The 26,951-nt window shown below is 42.5% G+C and overlaps 1 protein-coding gene across 1 annotated transcript in view; it reads left to right on the top strand.

Moving 5' to 3' along the window:
* The first annotated feature begins 5,142 nt into the window (after window positions 1-5,142).
* The window catches only part of LOC118446780 (nucleolysin TIAR), a 383,329-nt gene continuing 361,520 nt past the window's right edge, over window positions 5,143-26,951 (top strand). Inside the window, exons 1-2 of the mRNA XM_035877827.2 lie at window positions 5,143-7,236; window positions 7,693-8,002. Of these exons, the coding sequence (XP_035733720.1) occupies window positions 7,751-8,002 (252 nt within the window). The 5' untranslated portion in view covers window positions 5,143-7,236; window positions 7,693-7,750. The remainder of the gene's footprint in view (window positions 7,237-7,692; window positions 8,003-26,951) is intronic.

A 26,951-nucleotide genomic window follows, 5' to 3' on the forward strand; every position in this document is an offset into this window, starting at 1 on the left:
ACAATGATACATTTTGTTCGAGTTACGTGTATACGATGAATTTTCGATACAAGAGCGTATAATCGACGGTCAGCCGATAATGCTACCGCATTTCCCAGTGAACGATATTCAACATTTTATGCGATCAGAATAAATAGTTTATGGAGCGTTCTATCCATTTTACAGAATACCATTTTCTATGTATATATCAAAGCAGATAGATGTAACGTTAAACGACGCTCTCGTGACTTGAAAATCGATAATGTATGAAAACCGCCCATATAATCTATAAAGTTCCAATCGTTTACAGGGTTTAAAAATTAGAACATTCGCAAAATCTTCATGCATGAAATAATCCCTATTCTCTTATCGAGCACATAGCCACATTATTATTAATATCAGCGGTGATCTGTATATCGGTGGATCATCGTAATAATTACGTAATAAATCGATACGATGAGCTAAATGAAGAGGAGGAGGAGGAGGAGGAGTATAAAACATCGTAGGTTGCATAGATTGCAAAGATTCGAATAGTTGTAAAATTGTACGGCCATGTTTCTCTCGTTGATTTGCGTTTACGCGCAATCGATGCGTTTTGGCCGCTCTACGTCGCAACGGATTTGTGTGCGATCGTTACCGCATAGGTACGTGTCGCGTATCTACATGCAAAGAAAGGCATATATTCCTGCCGTGTCGTTCGAGTTAGAGAGAGATAGAAAGAGAGAGAGAGCGAATGTGAAAAAGGGGTGAGTTAGGGGAAAGTAGAAGAGAGAGAAAGAGAGAGAGAGGGAAGCAGAGAGAGAGAAAGGGAAACAGACAGAGGAAGAGAAGGCGAGTCCTCCGTCACGTACGAGTGGGATAGGTCCGTACGATATGCAGCCATTTGCATACATATAGGGTCATTATAAATATACCGACTCCCTACAGCCTGTCTCTCCATCGTCCAGCCCATCAGAAGCAGAGCCGCTCGCAAACTGTCCAATGGTTCCGCTTATCCGTTATTGTGCCACCATCGTCGCCGCCGCACCATCGGTATCTACGTTTTTACGAACGTTATGAACGAAAAGGATTTTTGAAATCTGATGGTTGAAGAAAAAGATCGAGGATTGTGTAAACCACACAATAAATCACCGTAAACTTTTTCCCAATTTAGTTCACGTTATCTACTAATATGATAGTTAAAATTAAATTCACCGCTGACAATTTCACTGATTTGGTAATTGTACATAAAAAAAAAAAAATATGTTTAGATAGATAGAAAAGCATAATAAAATGAAGGACTTTAAGTTAGTAGAAACGATCGGGAAGAAGAAATTCGAAGATATGTTTCTTCGCGGAAGAGTCAGGAAGATTTCGTCGTAGTTCCGACAAGCGCACGTAACGATGCCGAACGATTCGAGTGACACGTGAAAAGTCCTAATGGCGCATCTATTTTTCACGTAACATCGTGGACTCAAGGGGGATAGAAAAATGTGAGTGAACGAGTGAACGAAAAGGCACACACAACTAAAAATGCTGTGACGCCGGCCTGTGACCGTAATCTTCCAACTACCGGCGTTATATAATGTGAGCCTATGGTGCATCCTATTAACATATTTCCCGAGCACCACCAAGTAGTAAACTCTTTTTCACGTGTACGAGAGCACGAAACGGTGCTATAAATGGTACGTTGATGGGTTTGTACGAGCGTCAACGCGAGACGCGAGTTGGAGTTAGGGGTAGGTAACGCATTACAAATGCTAATGGGAAGTGCATAGTAGATGTTCCGCATAGAATACATTACCGTCTCGCTCCTCAGTCATTAGCCGAGAAAGTACGAAACCCTAGGGCGAAATGTAACCGAAGAAGTGTCCACGTATTTAAAATAAAATCATTGCGAATGATCGAAAAGTTCCCTGGGATGTATCTGTTAGGTCAGTTCTAAATATCTTACTACAATATTTACACGATTTTCGTTGACGATTTTGATAGATTCGTCGGAATAGTAACTATGCCGACGAATTTAAAACAATGGCCCAATTAAAGGTAGGAAGCTTTCTTCAATGTCGACGACTGCGAACAATTTTTAATTAGGAGCCACGACAAAGTGGGAAGAAATAACAGGCACCGATCGATCCCTCGTCACCAAAACCACAGACCACCGCTGCCCGTTTCAATGCCCTCCCAGTAACCAACAAACTCGACGAGGGAAAAATTAACTCGTAACTTGGGTGAGAGTAAAAAGGCTAAAGGAGGAAAAACGTAAAGGAGATGTTAGGTGCGAGGTATGCTTGCTCATGAAAACACTGAAATAAAATACATGAGTTTAATATCCTCTCTGATATAATAATAAAAAGGGAAAAAAAAGGAAAGAAAGAAATAAGAAAAAGAAAAAAAAATTAAGAAAAAGAAGAAAAAGAAGAAAAAGAAGAAAAAAGATTTCAAGGGAACGTATTTTAAGAGGGTAAAAAAGAGGAGAAAATAAAAAGGTGGAAGCAAGCAAGAAGGTGTTGAGGAAAGAGAAGGGTAGAGGTGGGAGGGCATTTACCTACGTCTTTTTTCATAAGTTCTTTAGAATCCAGACTGCCAAGAAGTTCTTCGTATAGTTATTTTCAAGAAGGAAGCATAGAATATTGCGCTTATTATTTCCTCGAGTGCGTGTTCGTGCGCACCCATGTTCATATACATGTACATATATATACATATATATGTGTATATGCGTATATATATATATATATGCATATATATATATATATATATATATATATATATATATAGACGCATATAAACGTACATATTTTTGAATACTTTAAGCAAAATTGCAACTCTAAAATGTTCACTATTCTCCTCGCATGTAGGACATGTAACAATACGTATGCAAATGCTTAATACATTACGCTCGTAGTATCCCAAGGAAGTGTCGCCAAAAGTTTCCGACGTAGTCTGAGAGATTGCAGCAATTCGACGAGCAATCTTCCATTTAGCGAGAAGCTGTTAGTTACGTACCTTGAAATCGATAAAGTCGAGTTTAATGAAAATTACATTATTAAACATAAATTAGATTACGATGGCTTGTCTGATATTAATAAATAAGTATCAAATACGTCAATGTTGTATCATTGGAGTCGAATTTTTTCAATTGTCATGGAGAGAAAATATATCGTCGTTTTTTAATTAAACCCATTACAATATCATGGAGCATGCTGAAGTAATACGAGCTGTATAATCGCTCGTAATTATTTCATTCTTAATAGCCCATTTAAATGGACGTACCGCATTATGCTTCCTCATTCTACGAGGAACTTTGCTCTTACCCTCTCCCGAATATATCATTCGCAGAAACAAAACGGCGAGACTCGTTGATATGCTTTTTATCGATTCCTTTGATAAAAAAATCCTTTCCTATGTTTATCTATCCATACGAGAAATTATTGATAACGAAAAGAAACTGAAAAGAAATATAAATAGAGAAAAAGGAAGAGATCCGAAGAAGAACAGTATCGAGACTAAACTCGTGAGTAGACGCTTTGCGCGCCCTCGGTCTCTCTCTCTCGGGATCGTCCGACCTACCCTCTCTTCGAGCGCTTCGAGCGAGAAACGAAGGAACGAGAGGCAGACCACCCCTCTCAGCCGCCCTCTCTACCGCCTACCAGCCCCTCCATCCGACAGACCACCCCTCCAGTTACCACCACCTCTTCTCTTGCCGGCGTCGTCGCTGCTGCCACCACCACCACCACCACCATCGTCACCGCCACCGCCACCACCGCCGCAATACATTGCGATACACGGCTCTTGTCTCCACGCTGCCTACCTACGTGCAGGACACGGCGCTCCAAGTCCACAAGCCCGCTAGCAGACACACTATTAGGACACCTAGACACACCGTCACCTTTCTATACCTCTTTTCTCATTCATAGACCTATCTATCGTCCACCCTTTTTAATATCCACCGTCGAAACGACCCTCCTCACTTCTCATCGAGACCGTTCGACCCTGATACCAACCCCCAACTAGTACCACTACTACTACCACGATACAACCGCCACCACTACTATTACTTTTACCACTACCACCACTACCACTACTACCACCATCGAAACACATCGGTACAAAGCAGCAACGTGAGTCGTAAACATAACAACACTCTTCGAAGACGCACGCGTACAAACAAACTATCGTCTATTGAAGAAACTGATTTCGCGCTTCTTCAAACCTCGGACTTTTCGTCGCGTCTTTTACCTCGCTAAAGTGATTAATCATACGCGCTTCGTTCAATCTCATTGCTGCTGTTAATAATAATAACCATAACCAACATCAAGACGAAGAACATCGAGAGTTATTCAGTGAATATTATTCAGTATTCTCGTTGATTGTGTTACTGTGATGTCTACGTGAAAGTAAACACGTGGTAGAAACTAAACCGATATTATTCAGTGGATCTTTACAATAGGGGACCAGTGCATCTTTTTTCACTTTTTCCTTTCCGTCGCAATTCAAAAATCTTTTTGATCCGACTTTTCGCTATTTTTTTTTTTTACCAGTGAAATATCCTAATTCAGTGCCTTAACAAATCAATTCATTTTGTCTTTGGGCTAAAAATAAATATATAATAAAATTGTCAAAATTATATGAAAGAGAAGTTTTCAAACGTCGAACTTGTCCGACGGAATTTGTCTCTTTCATCCGACTCATCTCGTCGTATATGAAAAAATATCAAAATAAAATCGTGAAATAATTGGTCGAATCGTGAAATAAGGATACATGAGGAACGAACTGGAATTGGTAGGGCGATTCGATCGACAAGTTAACCGGTCTTCATGGGTTTTTAAGTGATCCCTCGCACACATCCAATTGTTCTTCTTGAAAGTGTCGGCACTTTAAGTAGTACACATTAAAATAAATCGAACGTAGAGAGGAAAATAAAGCCGTCTCGATATTCGCTCGAACGATTAGAGTGTTTTTCGAGGAAGAGAATAAAAAGTAAAAGAAAAAGAAGAAGAAAATTCGTTGAACGATCGTAGCGGAAGAAAGGAAGGAAGTGGAAAAAGATAAATATTCCGGTGAATAGTCTAACTGAAGGTAGTGCTTGCCACGTGAAACTGGTCGCTATTTCGCCGGGCTAGACAAGCGGCAAAGGCTCGAAACCCCCTGGTTTCCCGCGCACAGTACGAGCGAAGCACACACAACTACCCCGACCAACCAACCGACGAGCCGAGCCGCCGCCACCAACCCCTACACACAACAACCCAACGAAGCATCCCCCACTCTGAATCGCACAACAGCCTGAGCGGAAGTGCTAGTCAGTCGGCGAGCGACCTTCCAACATTACGGGTTAGGTTCCCTCTTTTTCCGCCCGTCGTGTCTTCGTCCTCGTTTGTCTGAACGCGGGGACAAGCTCCGTTGCGGTTCGCGTCAACGTGAAAGGGAGAACGGAGATAGTAAGAGAAAGAGAGAGAGAGAGAGAGAGAGAAAAAGGGAGAGAGAGAGAGAGAGAGAGAGAGAGAGGGCAATCACGCGAGAAGATACGTGCCATCTCGAGGAGGAGAGATTACGGGGGGTTGCCGTCGCTTCATTCATTTTCTATAATAAATCGTCAACCTGACGATTACTCTCTACGACATCCGCCGCAACCGCATTTGATACGTCCGTAGAAAATCAGGAAAGAAGAGAATACAAAGTGGAAAGTAGTATAACGAGTAAAGGGAAAGGAAAATATATAGGATAATGTCATTTTGAACGGATCCCTCGTTCCGTTCAAAAAAATCATTGCGATATTTCTCACGATCGATCAACTAGCAATTATAGTGTATTTCTACTATCGTTACCGATCATCATCGATCTTTCCTCGTACATCTCCTATCGGTATATCAAAGTACAACGAATAACGATTGTCTACGATTATTATTTTCTTTAGGAACGCGTGTGTTACATCTCTGTGCGAATATAAACGATGGACCTAGAGATCTTTTAGTTAATTGTGATACGACACATTTGCATACCGAGAATACATCGTTGAAGAGCCACCTGTTCGCGAAAGTGAAATCGACGATCGACGAGAATTCCGAGAGAGGAAGATCATTACGCGCGATAGCCGATTGAAATGGTGAGAGGATAAAAAAGTGCCGCTATTGTGAACGGGAAGGGAGGATCGCGATAAATCGTTGTTGTGTACTTGTTGAAACGTTCGAGCATGTTACTTTTCCTTTAATACTCCGATAACTATTTCCTATTCGAAACTCGTGTTGGCGCTATAGTTGAAGAAAGTTTTCCACGGTAGAGAGAAGTCGTAGCCCTAGAAAGAGGAAGATCGTAAACGCGTTCGTGAGAAGGACGTTCTTCGTACTCGGGAAGTTTCCGTTCACCGACGCTTCTCACACTGCCTCTTCTGGAGATTGCGATCGGAAGCTATCCCAGCTCGACCACGTGGTTATGAGTAAGCATCAGAGGCGCCGTGACTTCTCCCGGTGAACGCACACGCTTAGCTGCCTCGTCTACATTTCCACTCAGCCGATCAACGACGACTACAATTATACCTTAGCTACTTTTCGGTATCGATACTCCTGAAATTAGTCGGATCATTTTATCGCGATTAACAAATTTGTGCACTATTATTGATCATTGAGCTCTATTCTTCGAGTATTTAATTGACGCGTTGAAAGATATCCGAAATAATTTGAGTTTGTCGAGGCTGGAAAGAAATAAAAAGTTTAATTAATAGTGAAATAAACGTAAAGAAATCGCACGTAAGTGATCGAAGGTGATCGAGTTGGGAAGAAAAGAAAGTAGCAAGATCCCAGCCGCGGGGGATCCCGAAAGGAAGGAGGGTCCAGCTGAGGTGGTCCAGTCCGGCTCAACGATCGGTGTCAGGAGGCCGAATCAGTCAGGCAATTCAGGAGGGTGGGTGCAGTGGTGCAGTGGTTGCAGGAGGGCCAGCGAGGTTGGGGTGGCCTCGTCTACAGGCGCGTTGGCACCGAGCGCACCGGGCCCCGGGGCTGCGGTGGTGGGCTGCCTGCTTGGGGTGTACCCGTGTTCTCCCTCCTCCACGGGGCCCAGGGGGCCCCTAACTCATCACCACCTTCAGGCTATCCCGGCACCACAACAAACGATCGGCTGCCGTGCCTGTTGCTGTGCGCATACCAATCACCAACCTCCTTCGGTCCAGCTTACTAGCCAACGGGGCGGCCTATCGCTGAGGGTAGCGAGGGTGGCGTCCACCACCTCCGTCCGAGCCGCCCCCTACGCCCACCCCCAGCATCAAGGGCTGGGGCAGGAGTGCAGGTAATGATAAATCGCTAAGATACATTCCTACCTTCACTTCAATACCTATATATATTATTACTACCCTACTACTATCATCACCAAATACTACTACTACTACTACTACTACTACTACTACTACTACTACTACTACTACTACTACTACTACTTCTACTACTACCATTGTAGTCACTACCACTACTTCTACCACCACATCCGTTACCACTCTCTTCGTCATCATTCTCGTCCTCGACGGTGATCGATAAGATAAAATCCCTATAAAAAATTATAATCAAACAAAAAAGGCAATAATACATAGTAGCACGTCGCAAAAGTAAGAGTAAATATAAAAATAAAAGTTATAAATCAAAAATAATAAAAAAAAAATAAAAAAAAAAATAAAAAAAACCACAACAACAAAACAAACACGATCGATGGACTAAAAGAGCTATCCAAAACCAAAAACGCACGAAAAAGGTGTAGGGAGGAGACGGGGGCATTGGGTGGAGGTGGTGCGCACATCCTCGGCAGCCCGATGCTGTTCGTCCCGTTCACGGTGCCCACTTTCCCTGCGACGCACCATCAGACGACTCATCCTGCGCATCAGACACATCATCAACAGCTGCAGGCCACCAACCAGAATCCGGTGCAGCAGCCGCAGCAGCTCAACCAGCTGAATCAGCTGAGTCACCTGAATCACCAGGGCATCGTGCCGCCGACAACCAATCAACCGACTGTACACAGCACCAGCTGTTCGCCGCAGCAACAAGCGACTACACCGAACAAGGTAAAAAGACTGCACAACCGCTAGCGTCCTCGCTCGACAACTACCAACTTTCGTGCTTTTCTGTCGAGCGGATCCTTAATAAAAAAAAATGATTTTACAGCAAATAGGTATGTCATTAACGTAGGTAATTGATCAGCTTAGATTATAGACGCCTAAGTAAATTTACATGCCGGATGTTATCTCGAACACAAGGTAGATCGTTGTACGTCCATTCACGAATGCTGTGCTCAGTAGAATACTCCTCAATCCTGAAATACATTTTATCCCTCCTATGAAGTATCCGTCTGTCGTGTACGTTTTGCTTTGTAACGAATGTTGTTATATAAAGTAAGTACACATATTTCCTCTGCTACTTACCTATAGTATTTGTACAGTTGGCTCGTATCTTAAGTTAAAGCGGTGATACGTGTATGACTCCATATATATATGTATGTATGTATGTATGTATGTAGGTATTTTAAATACACATACCAACGAAGGAAGTTATCGAATATTTCGTTTAAATAAGGACCGAGACAATTTTATGCACTTACCGGCTATGTTTGGTTTCCTCGATCGGTCACTGTCATCGGCAGTGATTATAAAAATATCACAAGAACTTTAACAACTCATAGATCATTCATCATCGAGATAACGAAATATTGCTTTGATGATTACGCATCGCCGATTACCTTTCGTTGCTTTATTTAGTAATGGAACGAAATGAAAAAAGGCAATGCGTCGAATGCAATTTTATCGATTCAATAATTTTGTTATATGAAACGACAAGTATACATTTACGTCATAGTTGTTGGAATCACTTTTAGTTTCTTACTGAGAAAAGTCGATATTTTGCTAGGATCGTTTCGTAGGAATATTACGAGCATAGTGTATCGACGATAACATCGATCCTAATGTAATACGTACTCGAGTATAATCGATACTCATTGCTACGTACATAGGTACATTGTTGTGTAGCGTATCGCAAAAAGAACACGAGCATTCGGTATCGATTGTGCGTCCGAATAAAAAAGCACTATAGCAATATATTTCTTTCTTCGATATTTTTCGTTTCTACCAAAGAGTGCAACCGGCAGTAGCCATGAACATCGAAAGAGTTCTTGCTTACCGGTATCGGATCGTTTCCTTCATATTTCTCGCTCGTAGCTCCACATAGCGGGGCGCGCTTTTATTATCCTGGCGTGGATTCAAGTCAATTTTCTTTAGCGAGCCATAACTCGCCTCTCGTATCCTTTCGAAGAGGGCTTTCGTTGCGACGACGACGTTTGCCGTGGCGCGTGGTGACAGGGTTGGCAGCGAGAATGCGACTTAATTTCTCGAATTCTGGCACCTCGCGGTAGTAGTCCGCGTTACCCTTTTCCGGGCTAACTTTTCCAGCCCGTTTTGCGTCGATCTCAACTCTTTCCCACTCCTTGTATCGTTCGGTAGGAACATTCTTACGGAAACCAACTCCGACTTTTGGCGCTCGTTTGAGTGTTCGACGAAAAGACGCATCGTCTTGTCGCGCGAGTTATCAATTATCTGTATGCTCACTACAAAAAAAACTAGGTATACCCGAAAATAGACTATTCTTTTTCAATGGTTCAAGATAAATATGCTAAATATGCTTACTTGAGAAAATAATAAGAATAATAATTCTTTCGACGTGTATACATATAAATAAAAATCGTTCTTTTAAGAAAGATATCATTACTCGATGTAATGTACTATATCGTGATTCGCTGATCATCTTTTCGGTAGGAAATGGAGTATTTTTAAATTAGCAGGGGAACGCGTACGAGTTTTACAAAGAGATCCAACTTCCCGGAAAGGATCCCACTCTAAGGAAAATCGAAGAAGGTAAAAGAAGAAGAAGAAGAAGAAGGGATGGAAAAGGAGAAGGGGAGAAATAGCAGAATTTCTAAAGCGGAGGGAAATAGCTGGCGCGCGTTGGGAGGAGAGAACGAGTAGAGAAGGAGCGGGAAGACTTTGAGAGTTGTTCGCGTAACTTTATTAATTAAAGGCCGTTAGTCCTTGTTGCTCGATACACCTTATATACCTGCCACGGTCGTGGCTCTCTTGTGCAAAGAAGATGAGATCCCTCATCCCAGTACGTACCAGCCCCTGTTTCTTGGTGCCTCTATATCGACTCTTCTTCGGGTATCGATCATCGTCTCTGTCCATCGTAAATTCCGATGGATCATACTGTAATTTAATAAGATACTATTACACTTTCAGAGAGTCGAATGAATTTTGCACGATGTCGTTGTCTTTCCTTCGCTTTGGTTCTTATTTATCCCGTTTTTCTTCGAAATCTCTCAAAACGAACAACGAACAAAATCCAAATAAATTTATATTAATAATTAACAGAAAAACATCAGCATGAAAAGGTTTCTTTCATATATATCGTAGAAAAGATAAAGATGATGGAAAATCTTTATATCATATCATAAATTTTACTCGACCTCGAAAAGATTAACTTTTTCTATTATGTCGGTTTACGTACTTTTCACCGCTGCCAACCTTCGATACGATTCTCATACATTCATTAGCTATGAAATTGGAGTTTCGTCGATCCAATCATATTGCTTCTTGCACGATACTCGACTTCGTAGATCGTTCTTCCTCTTGTGGGTTTCCTTCGATCTTTATACATATGTCTTTAAAGATACTCTTTGCTTGTAAGAAAAATCCTTTCGAACGGTGGTCTCGAGAGAAAGAACGAAGAGTCTCGTGCCATGTCGTTAGAAAAAAATTAGCTGGTCAAAAGGGAAGAAAGAAAATGAGCGAAGGAACTCATTATGAAAGTAGCAGAGGGTGTAAGGGTGAAGGTAGATCGAGGGAGGTAGGGTAGGAGTGTTGAGTAAAGCCGACAAGAGAGGGATGGGAATGTGTAACCGTTTTGAAGAAAAAGAGACGCGAAGGTTGCTCCTACCAACGAAGGGATGACGAGAATGAGCGCGAACACGAGCTGCCTGCCTGTGATGGCTGGTTGATGCGCGCGCGCGCACACGGCGAAGATCAAAGCGATGGAGATGATTTCATTACGACACGCCACTCGTCTACTCCGTTGAAATATCAAAAGAGTCGCGGCTCCATACAAGTATGGCAGTCGTTGCCACAGACACCGCGCTGTAGGTTGCGTGCCGCCTGTAACTTTCAAGCACAATGCTTTTATTCTTCGTTTTACTCACGAATCAAATGGAGGTCTGCTTATTTTAAAAACGTCTTCATTTTGATCAAAATGTAAAATTGTATGTATTGTTGAAATAACGTTAACTTAATAATTCTCAAGTCAAGAATAGATGTATTTATTATATAAATAATATTTACTTTTTAAGAGGTATCATAAATTTGTATGATTCTCTCATCATCTTTATTAGAGTTACATGTTATCAAATGACAAATCATTAATTTCTCTGACTCTTAAATAATACAAGATAGCCATCTCTTTTTCTTTTTATCGCGAGAATTTGAATCCAAACGTAATATCACTGAAATAATACTGATCGATTATTTTTCATAGACGTCGAAGGTTCCATTTAAAAGCACAATTTAAAAAATATATCTATATGTATAAATATAGAGAGAAGTTGATCGCGTCAGGCACAAGGAAACTTATCATTTTTAAACTCGATTAACTTCCTTCAACCAGGCAGATTCGACGATTTTCCGCGAGCGAAACGGTACCGCAATGCCGAGCTCGTTCTTTCCGGTTTTCATTCGGTTATCTTTCATCGATGCTCCGTATCATATTCGTTAACGGAACGGCGGAGGATGGCGGAAAAAGGCACGTCTATAGAGAAAGGGTGGCACAGGGGTGGTAAAGGGATGAGAAACGAGGATAGTTGGTGGGATGGTACTCTGCCGATACGGGGAAAAGCTCTTGCGTACGGCTGCACCGCAATTTCGCGGGATTTCAATAGCTTTCTGATATTCAAGCTCTCTCTCAGATCGATGTGCAACGTCGTTTAGAGTTTTCGCGCGATCATGGGCACGCGTGCGCGTGATGCCAACCGATAAAAAGAGACAGAATGTCGAGAGCTTGAACGAGAGAGAAAGAAAGAGTAAAAAAGGTGCAGAACGAGACGAGGTAGAGGGATGGGGATACACGGCGAACGGGCAGTAATTAAAACGAAATTCCTAAAAAGGAGCAGCAGCACGCTCGTAATGGATACAACGCGACGGTAACAGGAGAGGGTGAGGAGGAGTTTCTCGACGAAGAGAGATAGGGAAGAGAGAGAGAGAGAGAGAAGGAGAGAGAGAGAGAAAGAATAGAGTGGTGGGGAGGTTATCATAAAATTTTACAAATGAGCGTCCCGAAGCTCTCTCCCACACGCTAGCTTACATAGAAGCCAGCGGGCCATGCAAAAATAAAAAAGTATATGGCAAAAGTAGAAGTAACAAAAAATGCCGAATAGCAGAGAGAGCTCCAGAGCGGCCTGGTCCCTCCCTTTTCGTTCTCGTTGCAACCCTTCGCAACCAACTCGCACCCCCTGTTACCGTCGTGGTGCTTGCGAACCGCAGATACAAACAAACAGTGCTTCCTACACGAGAGGAAGAGAGAGAGAGAAAGAGAGAAGTAACAAATGCCGGACATTTACATTTAACAGCGAGGGGTTTCCGAGGCTCACTCTCCCCCTTCTTTACTCGTAACATCCCTTTCTTTTTTTCTCTCGTCTTGCACCCTTTCGTTGCTTGCCATCGCTAACGAGAGGAACGAGCATGCTTCTGCACGTGCTATGGTACTCGCGTTACGTAGGTACTGCGGTACCTATAGTTAGTGTGGTGTACAGAGCTTCTCGGCACTTGCAAATTTTCCGCTTTTAAATGTTAATTTTGGCGTAATCGATGGCACTCTGTCCGTAGCGAGGGTGCTGGACGATATGGTTCCCGGGGAGAGGATAGCCGCCAATGCCCTTTGCCATTTGTTTCCGCCCACTCGCGGCAGCGGCCGCTTTGCAATGCGTTGTTTCACCCCTGTTCGGCATATTAAGTAGAATGCTCGATTACCCCCGTTCACTCTAGCCACTCGATCTTTTTTTCTTTTTTATAAATATATGTACATATATATATATATTTTTTTGTATTTTTCTTTTTCTATCTCGCTGTTCCCTATTTTTCCATTCATCATAGATTAATTGAACTTTCCCAATAAGTGAACTAATCAATTTCATGGAATAAATAGAAATGAAAATTATAATATTCACAATTACTGATTAGTTGAATCAATTAAACTGTAGAGTCGACCGTCAGTTCTATTCAATAATATTAGATTATTATAGAAATATATATGATTATATTGATAATCAATGATTATAATCGTTATCGAGCATTAACAAGACTCAAAGCATTGTGACGACAGTCGAAGTTCTGTGTTTACCGATCGATCGATCGATTTCTCTCTCTCTCTATCTCTCTCTTTCTTTCTCTCTCTCTCTCTCTCTCTCTCTCTCTCTCTCTCTCTCTCTCTCTTGTGGACCATTAGTCCGTAAAGAATTCTTGCGGTTGGCCACGTCAATCCGTACAAGCGATGCGCGCGATTGCTAATCGGATAATCGTCTTCAGTGAAAACATGACAGGAATCGGATATCTGCTAGTCTACTTCTGAAAGGGTTCGCCACGATACAGCTCGTTCATTCTCTCTCTCCCTCTCTCTACGCGTTTACATTTTCATGGGAGGACGAGTGTCTAATTATTGTTAACCGTCCGATTGTCGTCCAACCTACATGAAAGTCATACGATACGTCGATCCAACCATGACATTCAGCTTAATATAATTAGTAAATATTGATTTTCGAAAAGCTGAAATATTGCTAACTGAAAGCAGAGAATAAGAAGAAGAAGAAAAAGAAAAAATAGAAGAGAAGAAATGGGAGGATTACTAAATGTTTTCTTTAATGTTATTAGGCGATCTTAAAGTGCGGCTCTCCTTGGTTAACTCGCTAAAACTAGGTTTAAAACTTTTCCTTCCTCTTATTCTTAAAGATCCATTGTATCCTGAGAAAATAATACAATTCGTACAGTGATATTGATCTCTCCGACGCAATATTGTGCTTCCTTTATTATTCATGAAATTTTTCCGGAGCTTACGTTTCCCTTTATGAAATATATATAAGAACGATATGCGACAAAGAATCCATCTTCGAGGAGCAACTAACGCATCGATTTTTCCGAAAGAAAAAACATGAGACAAGAAACTCATATTAGAACTTTTTCTCGAATCGCTAGAAATTCAAATGCCTCGGTAATTCTTGTAAGTTAACGATATTCAGAAGAACGAACGAACGATTACCTCTCGTCCGTCTCGTTTGCCTTGCGAACGTATCCTGTAACGTGCTTTCAAAATTTCAATGCCGGGTGGTGCGAGAACAAAACACGGTGAAGACTGAAAGAGGTCGACAGAAACGCGGAGTCAAAGGGAAACGGCGAAAAAAGAAATATAGAAACCGAGAAAAAGAGAGAAAGAGAGAGAGAAAGAGATGTGGGTGGAACGACTCGTTATGCACGAAACGCATTACTTTTATCTCGACCAAGCCGAGAGTGGCGCCGAATTGCAATCAATTTTTTGTCTTCCTTTCACATCTCCCCGCAGGCATCGCTCATTCTCTTTCACTCTTTCTTGCTTTTACTCGATTCGTAGTCCAGTCGGTTCCATTCCTTTCGGTTCTGTTCAGAGGTCGATCCCAGTGCGGCCCTGTAGCGGACTGCCCGTTCGTTCATTCGTTCGGGATGGCTGGCTGGCGTTACCCCGTGCAACTGGAATTTGCATCCCGGATCCCGCTATTTGCATTTCAATTCCGCGAGAGTCTCGCCACCGCTCTACCGTCATCGCCATTGCCAAACGACGGGTACAAACATAAATACGAATTCAAGGGTCCGCGCGACAGACTATACTAGCTCGCATAACTTCGACGAACGTAGTCGGTACCCTTCATTAGGTTCGGTTTACGGATGAGACATGATTTCCTGCTCCACTTGCATCCTCTCTTTTATCCTCCTCTATTCTTGCTTCGGTTATCGTGCTTGGAGATATCACGTTATCTGTGACTATTTAAAACAAATGATAAAAAAAACGATAAAAAAAGAACAATAAAAAAAGATAAAGAGAAAGAGAGAGAGAGAGAGAGAGAGAAAACAAAAGATAAAAATTGTTGAACAGTAAAGTCGATGTACGATAATGAGATTAGAAATCCTACCTTAAAAATATTGTTACACTAATGAACTTACATCGGAAGTTAATGAACCGAGCACTTGGGAAAATGCGAGACAACGTTCCAATGCTGTTAATAAAAAAAAAAACCTGTTAATAAGCGACACATTAATCGTTTCGATTAAACTTTTAATTACGACCAATCGTGTTAATTAATATTCGATCGATCGAGAGTGCAAGAAAGGAAAGGCAAGTAGTCGTGGTGAGCGAGTCTACTATTGGTGTTAGTATAGTTTCATGCTCTCTCTTTCTCTCTCTCTCTCTCTCTCTCCCTCTCTCATTCTCTTGTTCTCTGTTTCCCTCTTACCCATTCTCTTACTCTTTGTAAGACAACTGCAATAGTTTGAGCACATTACACGTTAAACACAGATCGAGCTCGAGCACTTTGGGCGATGAATCGCTTCTAAGCAGAGCTAAGACGAGAGAATGCTCTCTCTCTCTTTCTCTCTCTCTCTCTTTCTCTCTCTCTTTCTCTCTCTCTCTCTTTCTCTCTCTCTCTCTCTCTCTCTCTCTCTCTCTACCTTCTACTTTCTCGTTGAGCCGTTAGCGCGAAGTGAATATACTATTCGCCACGTCTCGATGTTATTCTCTTTCTCTCTCCCTCTCTCTCTCTCTCTCTCACTCACTTTCCAGCAAACTACCAAACTTCGTCCGCGTTTCCAGCCATCGTCATCCCTTGCTACATACGAAGCAAAAACGTTAATACGACATCTCTCCCAAAGTCCACGTCGGACTATATTCGGTGATTTATCTACACAGATGAACGCATGCCTAGACACACATCAACGCGTCTGTATATGTATATATATATATATATATATATGCGTGTATGTATATACATATATAGACACAGAATTTGTATAGAACGGCTACGCTATTCTGGAACGTTTGTAGTTTAGCATAAAAGCAACGCCTCGGAGATATTACGCAAGCAAAGCCACGACTGTCACGTGATAAATTCGTAAAGCCGTCGAAAATCTCTCTGTGTAGAGAGAGAATAAGGGAGAGAGTGAGAGAGAGAGAGAGAAAGAGACAGAATCCTTGCAATTTATTTCGATATTCCGATTCAATATTTAATTTTGTTAGAAGTAGCGTTACGGTGAACGATCGAAGTCGAATAACGAGCCCGCGTTATCGGTATGCCTGCCTCGATGTAGATAAAAGAGTATTGATTATTTCAATAACCGAACGAAGAACAATATTCATATTTTTCCCTCAGTGGTTTTAACATTGAATTTCTAACATTATTTATTTCAACAAAAGCGTCTGGTATATCGAAATTTTGTTCTTCCATTTTTTTTTTCTTTTTTTCTTTTATAGACGATCACTTTTCTCGTTATACTAACGATATTTTTCGTCTGTTCTTATTGGCCAAGACTATTAAGTACGGCAACTTGCCATCCTATCTCCTTCTCTCTTTCCTAGCTGGTTACACAGTAAAAAAGTTAATACGACTCGTCTCTCTTGCGACGTGTCCACGTTGGAGTACATCCGGTGATTTATCCAGGCTGATGCACGCTCGTAACCGCGTACGCCACGCCGGTATAACTAAACCCTTCGCTCTGGAGAGCCCCTAAGGCGATGCTCTCTTCGCCGCCCACCGTTAGATCGATCACATGTGTTTCCTCCCTTCCCCTCTTTGTCTTTCTCTTTCTCTCCCTCTCCCTCCCTTTCTCTCCCTTCTTCTCCCTCTCTCACTCTCTTACTCTCTCTCTCTCTCTCTCTCTCTCTCTCTCTCTCTCTCTCTTTCTATGCCACACGAAGGCGGCCGATCGTGATCGTCAAAGGGTCGCTCGCTCGTAATCAGTCGTGCGAGGGCTCACGCACGTCCTACCGCGACTATCGGGGTCGTTAAACCCCACTCCCAACCCTTTCCAGTCATCCTTTACTCTCTGCATCCAACAACCCATCGTTCGTTGCAACGACGTAACGGACTACTTCATCAACTGGCTACTCTTTCGTACTTAGTCGAATCTTTGTTAGTTAGGTTTGTTATATGACATAATCTTATGAGAAGCTATACGTAAAAACGAAAAGTTGATTGAATGGATCTTTATTTTTTTTATTTAGATCGACGAATATAAAGTTGCAAAATGTACAAGTGTTGCTTCAAATGAAGTGACTAAAACGTGGCTTTCTTTTCAATTTTCTTTTTTCACTTTATTTAAAATTATAGTACTCTTAGTTTGTTTTTTATGAGCATATACGTATAGGCTATCGGTAAAGAAGATTCACTTCTTTCGAGGAACTTTGTTCCTTGAATTATTACTCGTGTAGATACGAAGAATAGAAACATAATCGAGCGCTAAATTCTCTACCTTATTCCCTAAAACTCTTTCGGTATAGTATCTCTCTATTTCAGTGAGACTCCGTTTTCCGCTTTTTCCTTTTTTCCCGCTCTTCGTTCTTCGCTTTCTAATATTGACTCGAATCTAGCTTTTCTTGGTGGTGGAGGAAAAGTAGCACGGGCTAAGGTCGTGGGAGCAGGAAGTAGATTGCAAATGAGGGTTTCTGCAGTGGCTGTATTTCTTGCTGAGGTTTTTTAATCCCAGGGGCACCGCGATGTTAGGTCCAGCGTCTGTAAAAGAGAAAGAGAGAGAGAGAGAGAGAAAGAGAGAGAGAGATAAAGAGAGAAAAGTAGCAGAGAGAAGAACCTTCTCCGTGCATCTCTCTCGTCTTCTTTTATTACGCTTTCTTTTCTCTTTCCCCTCCTCATTCCTTCCTTCCTTCCGTTCGTCCCGTCCTTCCATTCTTCCTTCTTTCCTTCCTTCCTTCCTTTCTTCCTTCCTTCCTTCCTTCCTTCCTTCCTTCCTTCCTTTCTTCTTCCTTTTTCCTTTCCTCTCTTCCTTTCATGATGATTTTCTTCTAGCGTAACCGCTCTTTATTCCACCGACCGTTCTCCTCAAATAAAATGTTCGTCTGTTACATATCGTACATAGATATATGCACATAGAAAGTCCTATACATTTATGTCCTTTTCAAGAGAACTCGGAATACTGTACTGTGTATCTCGCCTTGCTTAAAGGCGAACGCCTATTACAAAAAAGTATGCAATCTCACCACCGACTATTTTTGTCTTTTGAGAAACTCTAAACTTTTCAAACAAAGCCGTGGTTAAAACGTAATAGAGAACAAAAAATGTCAGAGAAAAATGAAAATAGATAGAAAAGTTGACTACTCAAATTTAAGATTTTTCCCCCGATTAAGAAGATTTTTTTGACTCTGACAGTTTCCTAGGACCGATCAAAATGATCATATTTTCAACGGTACAATCTGTTTACGAGTTTTCCGCATCTCGCGATGTTAAGCTTTGTCTCGGAAATATATATCCTGGTTTGCGAGGACGTGATACCTCCCACGGGAGAAGCCGAAGCACCTGCTTGCTCCCAAGTTGGCCCGAACACAATACCGTGCGCGTTGTGCTAGAAACTGTCCGCTGAAACACTTTGCTGCGCATCGCCGTAGTTGTCTTTACCCTTTCTCTTCATCCTCCTATTCCACCTCCTACTCTTCCAACAATCTATACAAAGATATATACATTCCTACATATATATATATTTATATATATATATATTTATATATATATATATATATATATATATATATATATAAGGCTAGAGAAATAGTATGTATTTCAACGTATTCATCTGAAATAAATCGGCAACTTCAACAGAGAATTCCCTTTTATTTCCCAGTCGGGACAAAGTCTCCCTATCCTAACAACACAGGTAAAACTGTCCGCGAATCGGCTTTAACTTCGTCCCCTGATTAAACTTTCCCATTCGATTGAAATTCTAACGCTGTACGCGTTATAAAATGGACTCGATCGGTAACCACATTCTATTATACGATTTGAAATTATTTTAACCTCGCTACGTTGAGCTCGCTCGCTCGCTCGATCGCTCACTCGTAAGTACACTTGGCCTTCCACGACTCGATAATGGTATATTCGATAAAACTATTGGCACGCACAAGAGCCGTATTCCAATGGTCGGGAATTCTAGCGTATTTCAACGAGACAAACCAAAGCCGCGGTACGCAGCGTTAAATAATTGCTTGGTATCCGCTCGATTCTCGAGGGTGATTCGAATAGCGGGAGATTGTTCGTGGATCGAGCGAGGTGCTCTGAAAACGGGGTAGTCGTGGGTGGTAATGCTAGTGGTGGTGCCATCACCGTTGCCTGGGGTGGGACCGATGAAGGGAGTTTGCTCAAAATGGAAAACCATGAAAAAAAAATTGAAGCAACACAGAGGAACAGAGAAAGAGAGAGAGAGAGAGAAATAGCGAGAAAAAGAGCGAGAGAAAGAGAGATAGAGAGAGAGAGACAGACAGAGAGAGAAAGAGAGAGAGAGAAGCAACGATAGAAGTGATGGAAGAGAAAGAGAGGAAACAAGAGAAGCGATAAACGAATCAACGGTCGTCGGCCAGAGGCTGACCGCCGACCGCGCCCCTGCATTCGGCACCGACGAGAAATTGAAAATGGAAATGTTTAATTGCCCGAAAACACGACGCCCGCTCGGACACGCTGCTTTTTTATACACTTCTACTACCAGTCTCTCTTTTCTTTCTCTCTTTCTCTTTCGATCTCCATCGAAAATAACGGAAAACGTCGAGAGTTACGTTCGTAACGTGTCAGCTACTGGAAAAAAACTTCACTTCTTTGTAAAGAATCGAAATAGTTTTACGATGCGATCCCGGTGCAAATACGATCACTCCGTTGAGAACAATAAAAGTATGACCACGATATTTTCGTTTTCTTCTCTATATCCTTTCTTCCTTTTAGTTATCCTATATAATGACGGTACTCATTTAAATTATTACTCGTTTAAATATTCGAGATGTCACTTATATAAATGAAAAATAAAATGTAGACAGCTGATGAGGAAATTTTTTTAAGTTCATTTCAACTTCTATCTGGGTGGGGAGAGGGCGCGTAGTTTGTCGCAAAGTTTGCATTTACAAGTAAATGTATCTCGAAACTATATTCATAGAACATCGCTGAACAATGAGCGTTAGCTGAAACGTACCTTGGGTATTCCGTTCCTTTGTGGCGTCTAGCTCGTGAAGCCTCGCAGAGCCTCGTTATCTTTTTATCTGGTACTCGTTCTACCCTCTTTCCAGAAAGAGAAGAGTGAGCGTACGAGAAATAAAGGGAGAAGGAAAAAGATAGATAGATAGATAGAGAGAGAGAGAAAGAAAGAGAGAGAAAGAGAGAGAGAGAGAGAGAGACGGAGAGAGAGAGGATGAGGTAGAGTGATGAGTCGGGCTGGCGCACATGAGACACCCACATTAATTATTTTTCTTCGTCCTTTTGTTTTTTCTAGCCTCGCCACCTGCCAAGCCCGCCATTTTGCGAGACGTCACTGTCCGCCAGTTGTAGCGAGAACGAGTTCTCTTGGCTAGTCTCTTGACTAGTCTTCCATCATTATCTAATAGCACGACCTATATGTTCGATCGATTCCATCACACGTTCGGTATGATCATTCGTCGAACAAAATGTAATACGTTCATGATCCATTTTACGAGTTGTTGGAAGATAAGTAAAAGAGAATTAATTCATTTTTCTAAGATTCAAGATTAGATCATCAGAGAAGAAGCTTACTCGAAAGTTCCAACGGAGACGCACTAGGCCTATCGCGCTTGAAGAGGGCGGCCTCGAGCGTGTCTTCAATTTTACCTAATAAAATGGAACCTAGCGCCTTGTTAAGCCACCCTTTGGCGCTTGCTAGTAAATTAATGAGCTCACTGCAACACTACACCGTGCAAACCCTTATACCGTCCCAGACACCCCCGACCACCCTCTTTCTCTCTCTCTCTTTCTCTCTCTCTCTCTCTCTCTCTCTCTGCTTCTCTACCAGTCTACTCGCTGTACTCGCTCTGCTCAGTCTACTCTCGAAACCAGCATTAAATCATACATCAGCGCATGGTGCGAGCGAGGCTGAAGGGGTGGGAATCGACGAGGAGTAGAACGTGGAAGGCGGAAGGGGGTGTCGCGTATCCTAGTAACCATCGGTCGGAGGAGAATACGGACTTTGACGGAGTTTCAAGCGGAACGAGCGAGAGAGAAAGCTAGTGGAGAACATGAACGTAAGTGGGTGAAAGAGGGAGAGAGGGAGGAGAAGGGAGACAATGTGTAGGCGATCTAACCATAATTAGCATAAAACGTTAGAACCTTCTAACCGATAGGAGGAGTACATTCTCAATACCAAAACGATATCCTATTGAAGTTAGATACAATACATCTCGTAACATATGTTCCTCCTAGTGAAACTTTTTAAGATACGCTGCTGTGGCGACAGCTTTCCCCTATTATCGTAAAACCTTTTTATTTCGTGGAACGTTCTTTGCTACTGTGGCACTCTCAACGTGAAGAAAAAAAGAGAGGGGACAAGAGATAGAGAGAAAGAGAGAGAAAATTGGCGAGAAGCGTGGCACGTAGTAGCCTCGTCGTAGACGTTTGATGGGTCCAATGGGTGAGGCGAGTGGTATAAACAGCGAATCGCCTGGCATCCATTCAAGGTTATATTTTAAGTAGTTTCATACACGTTTTCGTCCAAGCGGATTAAATCCGGATCGCGGCTGAGTGGAGGTGTGTTTTTGCTTGAGCACACACATTGATACGACCGGGCGATGTGTTAGCAGGGACGAGCCAGGGCTTGAGTATCGCCCGAAAGACGGTTCGGCCAAGCTCAGCTCGTGTAATCCCCTTTAAAACCGACAAGAATTAACTTTAGCACATCGCAAATTCGCGCCACATTTTCGCGGCCCTTATGAATTTAAGCGCGGCAGCCGGTACGCGCTAGGTGCAAAGGACTTTGGAAAAGGGTTCTCTTGTGGTCTGGGAGAAAGAGGGAGAGGGAGAGAAAGAGCAAAGGAAAAAGAGAATAGGATGATAATGTTGGAGAAGAACTAGGAGACGAAGGAAAACAGAGGGACGACAAGAGAAGATACAGAAGAGAGGAAAGGGAAATGGAGAAAAGTAAAAGTATACGTATATGTATGTGTGAAAGAAAGAAAGAGAGAGAGAAAGAGAGAGAGAGAGAAAGAGAGCGAGAGAGAGAGAATGGAAGGACGATGAAATCCAGCAAGGTTTCCGAATTTAGGAGGCTCGCCGAGCAGAGGCAATGAAGTTATAACACGGTTCCGTGAAGCTCCACTCTCGAGAATAGCTCCGTTGGTTTCCGCTTCCTTCCCGCCCCGGGTCTTTTAATCTCGTTAACACGCCCATCCCTAATATCGCCGGTCTCGTTTTCAAAGTGTCCATCGTGAAAATATTAGATTAGGTAGAGTAGTAAACGATTAAACGGTACTTAGTCGATCCCGTAAGATAAGAATGGATCGACGCATAGATATCACGATATAGGAATCGTTTGAAGATGATGGTTTATGCTACCACATCGATATAACATCGTTCAAACATGAAATTTAATTAATCCAGAGATGATGGTAAACGGCAATACATGCGTCCTTCTCGTCAAACCCAACATGTTCAGTCGTTTGTTCGCTCACAATTTACCGTAGCGAACGTGGTTACGGTCGCCGACTATCTCGGCCGACGATCTATCAATTAATTAACGAAAATTATGCTTCTTGCTAAATTAATACTAGAGCGAGGCGTCGCAGCGCGTCAACGAACCACCCGCTTACATACTCGCTTCGTTTCGCAAACGCTACTACTCGGCCTCACCGCGAATTACCGGATATCTTAATGAGTACCGTAATTAATACGAACGCAGATTGGTGGGACGTTCGAGGTACCGGGAGTTAGATAACGCTTAACCGGAACGTACGGGCTTTGTCGCGGACGTGTACAAGATAACCGTATATCTCCGCTGTGAAATGCAAACCGAGACACCGACCATCGCGGACAACCCCCTTCCCTCTTTCTCTTGCTCTCTCGCTCTCGCTAGCTGTATTATCCGTGGACTGGATTGCGGTAGACCGCTATCACCCTGTATATAAACGTAATACCTATATATATTTTATATATATATATATATAAAATATATATATATATATAATATATATTATATATATATTATATATATATATATATATATATATAAAATACTTACACACATGTCCATATACATACACAATTATACGTACATAAATATATAATATACACATATAGATAATCGAGTGTATATGTATGCATCATGAATTTACGGTACACGTGCGCTCAAAGCTCACGAGCGATGGCTCCACGCGTACCTCCGGTTGCCGGACAAAGCTGTTATCCTCGCCGACGATCAGTGTGATAAAACGTCGCTAGAGCTTGTGCCAGTCGAGCTTGCTGCTGTCCGTATAACGGCCCTACCTAATCTTCGATCACTAAAGCTCTACGTGGCCCTTCTTGCTATTATCGATGCTCACCAGCCATATGACTCGGCCGCTTTGCTTTTCCAACTTTAGCATCTTGATCTAATTATACGTATCGATACAATAATCTCTTACGATCATTATTAATTGCTTTCATCTTTATGATAATAAAGTTTTATTCATTATCAAGAAATGCCATTTGACAGGCTGAGTCCTTATAGAATCAGAGAAAGAGAATTGTTCACATTATTGTTTCATGTTGTTATACCTTCAAAAAAAATTAAAAGAATGAGTGAGAGCCAGAGAAAAAAGAATTATCTCTATATTGCTTTCTCTTCTACGAAGCATCTACTCGATCCTTAATGCCTTTTACTGTGCGGGAACATCTAATAAATATTAACAAGAACCGCGGCGAAATGGTAATCCGTGGAAGTTTCTCTTCGTGGATAGACCGCTAAGGAGAAGTGGTTGGATTGGAAGAGAGAAGGATGTTGCGGCTTGAACGATGCATCGACAAGAGATTTACGTCTCTGATGTCTTTAAAGAAATTATCTTTACTTTAAAATCCTACGTACGTCGAATTTGTCGCGTCTAATATCGAAACTTACTCCAATACCGTCCGATAAGCCGATAATGTCCCTTCGTTTTTCGAAGTAAAAAAAAGCATGACGTTAATTCCACCTAAGCCTCTTACGTTCTAGACGCCTACCAAAAACACTTCACCGATCGCGTGGCTAGTTGGACGTCCTTTTTCACGAAGGATACGAAATCTCTTAGACTTTTTACGACGTACGAGTTTGGTCCTGCAAGCCATTCGTTTCACGCCAGAAATCTCTTTCTCTCTCTCTCTCTCTCTCTCTCTCTCTCTTTCTCTTTCTCTATCCTCCCCTCATCCTCCCGTTTTCCTTTACTGCGCGTTTCCCGCTCGTTTCTCGCTCACGGAAATGGAATTTCCGAGTAGAGTCCTACAAAAATTGATTCGTTTAACCCGCTCATTGTACCTAACAAGATCCAACGAGTAGTACAGGCAACGACGACGATGACGACAACGACGGGATCCCATCGAGCGGGAAAAGGTCCGAGCGACGCTGCCGGCGATGGCGATGGGGGTTCGCCGGAATAATCGTGCGTCTCGCTTTCTCTACTGAATCTGGAAGGGCGAAGGGCACGGGGCCGAGCCGAACGGAGCAACGCAGGACAGGGCTATTCTAAGGGCTCGAGATTACAAGCCATTGTTCCCGTCGCACCCTTTGTCTCAAATCCACCCTTCCACAGCTACCACACCACCACCTCCTCCTCCTCCTCCTACTACTACTACTCGTTTCTCTTCCTTCTCCTCTAAAACCCTCCGTTTCCCACCGTCGCTTCATCCTTCTTTGTATTTTTAATTCGCAACTTTGTAACCATCTCTCTCTCTCTCTCTCCCTCTCCCTATCCCTCTCCCTCTCCCTCTCCCCCTCCCTTTCTCTCCCCCTCCCTTTCTCTCTCCCTTTCTCTCTCTCTCCCTTTCTCTCTCTATCACATTGAAAATCTCACCAGCAGCCTACGCCATCCTTATCATAGCGGCCATACTTTCACAACTGTGGCATCATCCGAACCTCGATTCAACCCCAAGAATAGATATCCTCCTGTTCGACCTTCATCAACGTTCGTTTTCACCGCGATTACTCGCCCTACGGATCTCGTACAGGACGTTTCTACATCTTTCTTCCTACCCTCGGAAACATGTAAATTAGTACGGACTTCGTCGAGCAACACCAACAGAATTAACTTACAATGATATACGCGTCGACAAAGGGGGGAATGTAATTGAACCAAATTAAAGAAAAAAAAATCTCGCGAGCATAAAAGAGAGTTAAGGGTCAAAGGCATTGAACTTTCTACCGGAGGCTGATACTCGACAGCCTCATTCGTATCTTCTATTCAATACCGACCGAGTTCTTTCACCATGAAGATCATTCATAGTGGTAATAGTACACTGCTACGCGGTATAGACGCAATTAACAAGGATTTAATAGCACGAGATCTTCCGTATAATTACAAGACCATGGCGGTTCTGCTAGGAGTTTACACTCGACGAGATCCTCGCGGATCGTTGAAGGATGACGAAAATCCATTATAGATAACGAGAGATAGAGATGTAGACAGAGATAGAGGGAAAGAGAATGACAGAGAGATCTATGAGAGGATGGAAGGCAAGTTGTAGAATGAACAGAGAAAGAGAGAGAGAGAGAGAGAGAGAGAGAGATACGAAGGATCAGTGAGAAAGAGAAAGACGTAAGTCTGGGCCGAAGGAGTCGAGGATAACTCGGTGGTATCCGAAGTAACAGCATACGAAGAGCCAGCATACGAAGTGCCAGGATACGCCTCCTTCAAGGATTTGCGGAACGATTCTCCGCTACGACTTTGAAGACGCTGGATAAGAGAAGACCCAATGAGACCCGTTTCTCTCTCTCTCTTTCTCTCTATCTCTTTCTCTCTTTCTGCCTGTATCTATCTATCGTCGGCAGTAAAATGACGATACTAAAGTAGAATAGATATCTTCGTCGTTTCTCACAATTGAAAACTTTTAGTAAATGCGAACCATTCGAGTAAATACGATCCACTAAATTTATATCACTTAGCAACAGTTCCTTTCCGAGGACTATCAATTTCAAACAGTGATTAAAATCATCTACATAATATTATGAACACGAAATAAAAGAAATTGCTTTCTATTTTTTTAGGGTAGAAAGAAAAAGAAAAGGGTGTAATAAATATCAGATTGGTCTGGTCTGTCGTACCAGCTGATAGTCCGATTAAAACCAACTCTAAAATCCTATCCCAACTACCCTCGAACAGGACCGTCCCTTAAAACCACCACATCGTGGCCATTCCGTTTTATTGTTCGGGACACCATATGCATAGCAATAACTATGGCCTCCTCTTCGTGGACCCCCACGAAGCAACACAGCCCTCCGAAACTCTTTTGCCAAGCCCCAAGCTGACGACCTCGTTGGCTACTCTGGCTTTGATAGAGTCAGCAACCATTCTCCGCATGCTTCGCTTTTGCCTGATTTCTCTGGCATTTTTTTCTACTACCCTTCTTTCTCTCACACAACGATGATGACGATATCGACGACGACGACGACGACGACGACGACAACGACGACGACGACGACGACGACGACGACGACGACGATAACGACGACGACGACGACGACGACGACGACGACGACGACAACGACGACGACAACGACAACGACAACGACGACGTGAAGTAACGATCCACTGAAGTATTCGAAGCTCGAGGGTCGGCTCTTCGAGTTTAAAAGCACGGATAGGCTTTAAACACGCGTCGTTGAATGCAGATCCAAACGGAGCGGCGCGTTGTTACGTCCTTCCACCAACGACAAGTTCAAACAATACGATTACCATAGCTAATTATAATAATGG

The sequence above is a fragment of the Vespa mandarinia genome, chromosome 3 (assembly GCF_050613455.1).
Source record: "Vespa mandarinia isolate Hongniang chromosome 3, ASM5061345v1, whole genome shotgun sequence".
NCBI lineage: Eukaryota > Metazoa > Arthropoda > Insecta > Hymenoptera > Vespidae > Vespa > Vespa mandarinia.